The sequence below is a fragment of the Stylophora pistillata genome, chromosome 7 (assembly GCF_964205215.1).
Source record: "Stylophora pistillata chromosome 7, jaStyPist1.2, whole genome shotgun sequence".
Lineage (NCBI taxonomy): Eukaryota > Metazoa > Cnidaria > Anthozoa > Scleractinia > Pocilloporidae > Stylophora > Stylophora pistillata.
In genome coordinates this window covers 28378217-28387948 of record NC_142525.1, presented here as the reverse complement: position 1 = coordinate 28387948, position 9732 = coordinate 28378217, and the positions used below count along the sequence as shown (strand labels likewise).

The 9732-nt window shown below is 37.7% G+C and overlaps 2 protein-coding genes and 1 pseudogene across 3 annotated transcripts in view; 2 read left to right on the top strand and 1 right to left on the bottom strand.

Moving 5' to 3' along the window:
* Positions 1 to 1466: 1466 nt before the first annotated feature.
* On the bottom strand, positions 1467 to 4078 carry LOC111330625 (small ribosomal subunit protein eS25). The gene is made up of 3 exons (XM_022935517.2): positions 3973 to 4078; positions 3011 to 3091; positions 1467 to 1773 (listed from the first exon to the last, which is right to left on the bottom strand). Exons 1-3 carry the CDS (start codon positions 3973 to 3975, stop codon positions 1507 to 1509), a joined length of 351 nt encoding a protein of 116 aa, XP_022791252.1. The 5' UTR covers positions 3976 to 4078; the 3' UTR covers positions 1467 to 1506.
* A 20-nt stretch (positions 4079 to 4098) lies between these two features.
* Positions 4099 to 9732, top strand: part of LOC111330609 (activating signal cointegrator 1 complex subunit 2-like) — a 15790-nt gene continuing 10156 nt past the window's right edge. For both annotated transcript variants that reach the window (XM_088726509.1, XM_088726510.1), the window contains exons 1-3: positions 4099 to 4205; positions 8950 to 9042; positions 9418 to 9594. In XM_088726509.1, coding sequence (XP_088582635.1) covers positions 4191 to 4205; positions 8950 to 9042; positions 9418 to 9594 — 285 coding nt within the window. In that variant the 5' untranslated portion in view covers positions 4099 to 4190. The remainder of the gene's footprint in view (positions 4206 to 8949; positions 9043 to 9417; positions 9595 to 9732) is intronic.
* On the top strand, positions 4778 to 6095 carry LOC148727365 (uncharacterized; annotated as a pseudogene).

The window sequence follows — 9732 nt, the reverse complement described above, 5'->3', positions numbered from 1 at the left end:
TCAAACTCGGTCTCTCTTTCCTTTAAAGGCATTTTACGGAACATGTTTTGCGCGTCTTCATTGCGTATAGTATAACTCGTACATGGCGCGCACTCTTGGCGGTTTTCCGTTCTCTATCCTTTTTTTTCAACGAGTAATCACGTGTCTTGTCATTGTTAGTCTTATATTGAATCGAACAGTGACATTCCTTTTGTAAATCGGTATAAATCATATCAAATAATCATTACGACGGAATCTTGCATTATCCTTGGAAATGTGTAAACCACCCTCTCTCCTTTAAAATTCCCTCCCCCTTTTTATAATTTAAAATTTTAAGTTTCTTTTGAGTAAGAAAACCAATGTGCAAAGTCTGACAAAGTCTCCCCAAGGTTCTTTATCCAAAGAATGAAATACAAGATGACTGCCAAGAATTCTTTTATGTATTTTTGCTTTTTTTAATTCCCTTGGAGGCAGTGCATCAAATCGAAGTGGGGAGGAAAGTAATCAGATTTATAAATGACGTTTAGACCGCTTTGAAAACGCTACTAGTTAGTGGTGTAGCATTATTTTGGACTCGACGTAAAAAAGCATTTTTGGCCATTTAACTAATTGTTGTAAAAATAGAGTAATAATTTTTTAGAAAACAAGTAACAACACCAACATAAAAGCGTAGTTTTAGGTACCATGTTTTCCTGAATGGTGAAAGGGCCAAGTCACCTGCAGTTTATTTTGAATGTAAAGGCACTCATTTTGAATTTTGTCCCTTTTGCCCAATCTGCATTGAGGAGGATATGGTAACAGGATAAGTAAATGTAAAGCTGAAATTCATCTTTATGAGATTAACTACAGAATCATTACCTGATAGTTAAAAATTGTTTTCCCAAGCATAACCTACCACAACCTACGGTAGTCTGGTTGATATTTTCTAAAATTTTGCAAATAATTATTCATATTTAATCCATTGAAAATAAAACTTGTAATTCAGTATTTATTGCCCTTAGTAAGGAACCTTTCTTATCTACGGGAAGTCATTCTGTTCTTTTGGGCAGAAGTTTTGGGTCATCACAGAAGGAAAGGCTGTAATGAAATATGTAATGCACTACTACCTGACAAAGCATGTGGGCTGTAGATCTACTCAAGCTATTCCATCTAAGCTGTCAGGCCTTAGTGGTGTTAGCTTGCATGACATGCTCTCAAAGGAGCAGCAGGGAGGAGAGTGGAGGGGGGAAAGAGCTCACATTGCCAAAATCTTCAGAGAGTAGTAAAAGACCTAAGAACTGTGGGTAGACCACTGGTAATTAGATTACACTGAAATCCCTCATGCCTGTATTATTCCATTGCCAAAACCAAACGGAGATGTTTCAAAGACTCACAAGCCAAATCTCAATTTGACCTTGTAGCAGAAATGCTTAATACAAGACCACCGCTTTTAAAAGAAAATGTTCAACAAAGTTCTGACTGACAAAAGAGAACATAAGAAACGAGAATCAATAGGAAACTGAATTTATTTATTCCACATTATTCGCATCAATGAGCAGTTTCTTCACTGCCCTTTGTTGCTCTGGTGTAAATCAGCTGTGAATGATGTTTTGACACCTCTTTGATCAGGCCCTTAGAAAGCAGTTCCTGCAATCCACGACGAGCCAGGGAGCCTCGGATCTTCAGCCTTTCAGACACGACAGAGGGAGTGATAAGCCTGTAGCTGGGGACTTCTTTGTAAAGTTTGTCATATGTGGCTTTGTCAAAGAGGACCAAGTTGTTCAGCTTGTCCCTGACTTTTCCCTTGGACCACTTCTGCAGGTTTTTAAGGAGAGAAACTAACAATTCATTGCAACCCTTCACTCCCAGAACTTCCCCCAATAATATTAATACGCTATCCAGCAAACGGGTAGTGAAAATACATATATCTTATTAACCAAGCCCAAGGGCCATACTGGGAGAATATTGGCCCGAGGTCTTGACAGTATGGACCAAGTGTAGTGAGGTCCGTACAAAAAAGACAGTGGGCTGATACTCTTCCAGTACGGTCCCCAGCAAGCTTGGTTAATAAGAGATTTATTATACGACTGAAGTTCAAAGGGACACAAGTGCGGTATCATTCGGGACCATTCGGGACAGTGCCCAGTCCAATACTGAGAGAATATTGACCGGCAATAGAGCATTTTGATTAATTGATTTTAGTTATTGGCCCTCTGACTGCACAAGTCATGTAATAATCCAACTTATTAGGTAGTTATCAGGAATTTCATTTCTAGTAACTAATTTACAAGGAAATGTCTAACAGCTGGAGGGGAGGATTAACCATCAGATCTTAGAAGTTTAAGGGTTAATCTCATTTAAAAAACTGGACCATCAAATTTTTATGCATAACTAATCTTATGTGAAGGTTGTAAAAACTGAAGTAAAAAACACCAAACAGGAGCAAATGCAGTTTCAAAAACATTTCCCTTGATGATATACAAGTAAATAGTGATGATTTAATGACCACAAAAGGCAGTCTAAAGACAATAAATGCTTGTTTTAACCATCCACTCCATTAACCCTTTACGCTCAAACAACAGTGTGCAAGCACTTCGTACCGTCCTTAAACATTTTATGATACTGACAAGGAGAATTTGTCTAACAATCAAGAGCTAATCAAGTTTGTGATAATTTTACTATATTCTCACGACCTTAATGCTTAATTGAGGAGTGACAATCTTTGGAGAAATTAGATGTTTATCAGTCTATAGAGTCAAGTCCTCATTCTAGAACTTCAAGCTTCTAATGAGGCTCTCGACCCCCACCCCCCTCTCCCCCAAATCAAAATCTTTGACATAGGAGTAGTAGTCAGGTCTGATTTTCGCTATTGCTTAAATAGCGCTATCTACTGCGAGGATCATGCATCATACGTATAGGAGTGGTAGTGTTTACTATTTGAGCAAGGGAGTATTGCCATACCCAATTCACTTTAAATGAGGGCCTGAATTAATTTCCTTTGTAAATATCACAAATCACAGTTCAAACTGAAGTAAGGAAAACACAACGAGACCTTCTTCTTAGCTTTTCCACCACCACTTGATGGCTTGTCTTTAGGTTTTGAGGACGACTGTTTTGTATCCTTCTTTGGTGGCTGTAGGGTGAAGAAAAAAAATAGAAATTTTCTTGACCCCAATTATTGATTACCATGATAGTAGAAGTAACATAACAATGCTATGAGGCCATTTCTCAACTGAGGCACCACACATACAGCTCACCACTTCACATACTCAGCAAAAGTTCAATTACAACACCATCAGAAGTCCACAGAATGTACAATCACGTAGTTTGGTAGGAATTTTGTGCAGATAAGGAGCAACCTTACTTGTTCGGTATGCAAGATGCATATGTTGGGCTTCTGTCATGATGCACAACCAAATAAAATTTTAAATGACAGTCAAGTCATATTGACTGCCAGTCACTTAAACTCCTAAATTTTAGGAACCTCTCTGTTGCATACAACACTTCTCGAAAATAGGGCTGTTATTGAATGCACGGCCACAGAAACACACTTTATTTGCCTGTTTCGAACAAACAATAACTGAGGTAAAACTTTGATTCAAAGTGATGTAAATAAGTGGCTCTGAAAATTTTGGTTTCCGTTTATGCTTCTTTGCAACAATTCATTTGTATGTCTACTTTATCCTCCTCAAGCACGGGAAGTTTGAATTCCAGTAAAAGGAGACACATACAAGAATTACGTTGAACTATCATTGGACAACCTTAAAACGTTAACTAATGAGAAATTTCAGTGAATATATTCGTCGACAAAACAAAGTATTCGTATCTTAGTGGTGTGATGAACATTTCACAAAAGTTTTTGCTATCATTTAACCCAAAAATTCACTTATAAAACATTTCTGAGCCTGTCGATGTCTTAATAGACTGATAATACTTAAATAAAGTTCGTATCACCGTTGTAATGGTCTACAGATCACTTAAAAAATTAAAATTAGACGAGACCATTCTACACACCATGATCACGATTCACAGCAAAAATGGAAGAGAATGAAGCACACATGCGAGACACAGAAAGCAGTGAAGGGGGGTCTCGGTATTGTACGTACAGCTAATAAATGCTACCCCTTCCAAGTGGAAACTGCTGACAACGCTAACTGTGGATTCGAGTATGGCGGACGAATGTTTCCGCGAAATCGCAAAACGTGAATGAACGAAGGCAATTTATTTTAACAATGTCCCGGAAAAAGGTAAGGTTGAATTTTTAGAAAATTAAACTTAACACTCGATGTATAGTCTAAATGCTTTCATTGACCATTTAAATGCAGGAAAGAAAAAAATTCATCAAAATGTTACCGTCCTTTTGAGCTGTTTTCAGCAATATTTGTCCAGTGTTGTCTTGCAATATGAGTTGTTTCAATTTTTCTTTTCAATATAGATAGCATAAATTTTTAATTTCATCTTGGCTAGGCCACGTTTACGTCTCCACATTAATTTCCGCCGCAAAATATTATACGGTTACTTCACCTCACCACATGAGAAAATTTTTCTTAATAAATGTATTATTATTATTATTATTATTATTATTATTATTATTATTATGCAGCAGTTTAAAACTTTGGTATGCTATATACAGTAAGAATTGTATGACGGGGCGCACGAGCGTAGCCCGTTATTTGTAGTGAAATCAAAATCTGTATACTGAAAAGAAAAAACAAAACAAAACAAAACAAAAACCCTCGAGATATAAAAAAAAAATAGGTATTTCGGGTATCCGAAATACTTATTATTATTATTATTATTATTATTATTATTATAATATTTCGCTACAACACAACCTCAATCTAGTTATGCAGCCTTTGTGTTTGGACTAAGGCACTGTTGGACATATCTCTTAAGAACTCTGCCAGGCTTAACCCCTTTTCTCGAACTGCTAGAGCGTGCCATAGCGGATTTGCTTGTGCCGGCTATCACCAAGCATGCTACCACACAGGAAGAACGGGATCTTTTAGGACTCTCAGTTCGCTTAGGCAGGCTAGGGCTAATCAATCCAGCCAGAACTACATCACAAGAGTATGAGGCGTCTGTTAAGATCACAGACCCTCTTGTGTGGCAAATTATCAAGCAAGCCCAAGAGCCACCAGATGAGACAGAAATTAAGACCCTGCAAGCGAATGCACAAAGAGAAAAAGATGAATTGCTAAAGAGGCAGTGTGAGCAAGTGAGGGAATCCTTTCTTGCAAAACTGAATGCGCGGTAGAGCTGGCTGCAGAGAAAGGGGCCTCGAATTGGTCGACAGTGATCCCGATAAAGGAGATGAATTTTCATTTGAACAAAAGAGAATTTAGAGATGCAATTAAATTAAGGTATGACAGGGAGATTGCTGACCTACCTGCCATGTGCACATGTGGGGACTTTTTTACCGTTGATCATGCTATGGTCTGCCGGCATGGTGGGCTGATCATTCAAAGGCACAATGAGATTAGGGATCTAGAAGCGGAAATGTTGCGCATGGTTTGCACTGACGTAGAGACAGAACCAGTTCTTCAGGAAATCACTGGGGAAGAGCTAAACAGAGGCGCAAACAGAGCGCCTGATGCTCGACTAGATATCCACGCTCGCGGGTTTTGGGACAGACAACAATCTGCGTTCTTTGATGTTCGGGTGTGTCACCCAAACGCAGATTCGTATTGAGAACTGTCTCCGAAACAGATATTCCAACTGCATGAAAATGAGAAGAAGAGGGAATACAGCAGGCGGGTTTTGGAAGTGGAGCAAGCGATATTCACACCATTAGTTTTTACAAGTACTGGTGGAATGGCCGATGAATGCAAGAGATTCCATAGCCGCCTCGCAGAGTTACTTGCTTTAAAGAAAGGCGATGACTACGCTACAACCATATCTTGGATAAGGGCGAAGATATCCTTTGCCATTCTACGTTCAGCTTTGCTGTGTCTCAGAGGAACCAGGAGAAAGAGAAGAGTAGCCAATATATCTGACACTGACATTACATCAGAAAGTGCGCAAGCCAGAATTTAGGTTGTCAATTTTTGAGTTATTTTTTAAAAAAAAATAACTATATGTCAGCGAATAAATTGGTGTATTGTAGTGTAGTGTAATCTGATCAGCGCAATTTGGTGTATCTCTAAGCAATCTGATTGGCGCATCTTTTTTTTGGTGTATCTCAACACAATGTGATTGGCCCAATTTTTTGGTGTATCACAAACCAATCAGATTGTATTATTTTTCGATGTTGCACCAATCAGAGCGTTCTTGCTAATTTGTGGTTTGACAGGTCTTCAAATTTCAGCGAATCAACGCTTGAGTCGGAGACAGGGGTTCGCGAATTAAGGAAATGTATCAGTCGTGTTGGGAAAGTGATGGAGTTGTGATTGTTGTACGACTATGCTTATTCTTCCTTCTGAAGGAGACTGAGTGGAACATGAGAAAAATTTTGAATCAAATATTACTTCAGATGTCGATAGGAACAACTTCAGGATATTTCATTGCTATATATGAGTTAATCAGCGATTCCAGTTTTGAATTTCGCTCAAGGAACGAGGTAAGATGACATCTGCAAGAGTTGTAAGATCATCTATTCAGTGTAATGGCTCATGTCCTTCGTGAGGATTTTATCGCTATGATCTGTCTGGATTTGAAAGGTCGTCAGGGAACTTTTTCTACTGATTAGCGAGTTAAAACATGCATGTTTTGTGTACCGCTCCTTCACTTACGACGCATACACCGTCAGCTGGAGGCCTAACACGAATTTAGCGCTATAGCGTGTTGTTTCGGAAAGGCTAGTTTTACTGACTCTGGTAAATCTTGCGCAAGATATTTGTGTAAATCATATTTGATTGATAATCTTTTTTTTTGCCATATGGTTGTTCTTTTAGCAGCGGTTGAAATGACCACCAGGTTACATTTACTTTCTGCGTCGACTGCCATGTTAGATATCCGTTTCTTTGCTTCTAAAAGTCCTCCATGAATTAAATAGTGTTTAAACGATACTTTCCCGTTACAATTGCGTGTTACTTTTTACTTGCCAGTATGAATTAGATTTTTTTAGATGAAATGCCATTTTCCAGCAAACAACGCAAATTTTATGACATAAATCTACCTCAATGAAAAATATTTCACAAGGGACAGAATGATACGGTCGATTAATTTTCCACACAACTCTCACGTGCTTAGACGTTTTCTACCAATAAAATTTGCTTATAGCTAACCTGGACTTTACCCCATTTCGTGTCAATTTCCTGTAAACAACCTGCATTTTATCACGTATTTCGCACGCAAAGGGCAAAGTCCAGATAGGCAACAACCAATCAAGTAGCCCACCTTATTATCCTTTGAAGAATGATACTTTCTCTTGGTTCAATCGACTTTCACTTGTTCGAAGAAGGGAGACCGGAAAATATCTTTGTCCTGAGGCAGTAAGAGATAAGATAGAACTTTCCACTGCAAAATTATATGGAAGAGTATTTTGAGGCCACCATCTGTTACTGAACAGGAAGCTACACGGAGCCTATATTTGGGCCGGATTTGTGGATCAGCGGATTGAATTGAATTGGTTCGAATTGAAGGCTTAACTGTTTTAGCAAAATCGCTGTCGAGTGCTTTTCATGGTTTGTTAACATGGAGAGTTATGGAGGCTAAGACTTCGGAACAAGTTGATGCCATCCATGAAAATTTGGAATTACTAAAATCGCCGGAGGAAAGGTGGGATCACTCAATGAAAAGTTGTATTTGAACGCGATGACTTTATTTACAAGGATTTCTCTTGCTTACATCTAATAACAAACCTTTGAAGTTTTTTTTGCCTCGGAACGATATATCACAGAAGGCACTTTATAGACCTCAAGTTTTTTGACTGATTGAAATTAAAGGTATGTGGCAGTGACTTCCACAAGTTTTCTTTTTTTTTCGGTGAGTAAAGTACAATTTTTTTGTTCGCAATATTTGTTTACGGATGGTTTCAATCGCCAACGTTTACATGAGATGGTTGTATTACTGTTCCCAAGGGCTGTTGTTTTCATCAGTACGTTAACAATAGTAGTGATTCACAGTAGTAGGCTTGTACTTTCAATAAATATATTTAAGTTCACTCGAAAGATGAGTATAAACTGTAACAAGCTTATCGTTGATGGGCGGCCAGTACCTCAAATCTGACTGACACTCCATGCCAAAACTCAACCTCGTTCCCTGGATATGCCACCACATTACTTTACGCCAATTAAAAACTGCATGCTATTGTGCATTTTCTTGCACAGGAAAAACCAAACAGAAATTCTGATTCTGGCCCTTAATGGTCAGAATAATAACTAGGACTTTGTCTCTGACGAAGGAAAGGCAATAAGCACAATTTTAACCTACTAGCAGGTTGTTGTTCAGTCTCGTCATGAGAGATAGCGTCGCGTGACAAGTTCAAATTAGGGCTGTGGAGGGGACTGCAGGAAGCGTTGTACCAATGCAGTTTATTTTTGCCAACAATTATTCAGACACCAGCATCAGTTATATAGTGTCCCATTTCAACCTACGTATCCAAAAAAATAACTCCTGCATGCGTAGCATGCCTATGTTTTAGTATGTAGCTTAGTTTACTGAACTTTTAATTTTTTTTTAGAGAACTGCTTTTTGTGAAATATTTTTAAGGAAAAATCTATTATTATTATTAAGTTAATACCGAAGAGATTCAAAACTTTTCTCTCAGTTAGAGACTTTTTAAACTTGTTTTGTAATATTTATACCTTAATTATGATCATCATTATAATTATTATAAGAAGTGTGTATCCATGAGCTTTTTCTGGGATTTTTACTGGACATTTTGACACATTTGTTTTCAACTTTTAAGCATTTCATCATAATTTTTGTAAATACTTTTAGTGATTATAGTGAATAAAAATTATTATTATTATTATTAGTGTTATTACTTTTATTACCATCATGCATTTATTTTTATATGTTAATTTATTTGGTTTTTCTTTTTTTAAGAGAGATAAGGAATTCGAAGGTGTAGCACTGGATTTGCGTGTTAGGAAGACTGTTAATCCCGTGACAAAGATTGTTGAAGAAATCCCAGAGTTGGTATGTAACTTGAGAGAGACAGAAAGTGGGCTTTCTAATTCAGTTCTTACAACATTCCACTTTTTTGACAGAACGAGGTGTCATACAAACAACTGTTCTATTTTGAGGAATGAGATGTAAATTTGATTTCTGTAAGATTATTGTATATAGTATGCACCCCAGTAGGGAGGGTCTGTGGAAACTAAGATCAAGGAGGGAGGGGAAGGAGGGGATGTGAAAAAATAACATTCAAGACTTATCAGAGAAAGAGTTTAAGCCTGAAAAAGAGAGAGAACAAATAGTAATTTAAACTGTGTATTTTAAGTATTTTTCTTCTGGTTGTTAATCAGCTTAAAGTCAATAGGTTCTTATTCAGAGTTTTTTTTTTTTAATTAGAGCCCAGTGTGGATTGAGGATGTGCAATTTGTTCCCTACTCCCCTCCTCCTGAGCAGCCCTCATCTGGTTCCCCCTTGGATCATGGTGGAATGGAACAGTGGATTGAGAGAATTTCATTTATCAGCGAAGACTTAAAATGGCTTCTGAGTCTTCCACACAGCAAATTTTGGTGTCAGGTAAAACTTTATTACTGATGATTCAGCTTGAAATTAATATTAGAGGGGGGCATTGAGGTCTATTAGAATGAGGAAAGCCATAGAAAAAATCCAAAACGGCAAAACCACTGAATAATTTGATCAAAACCAAAAACCGCA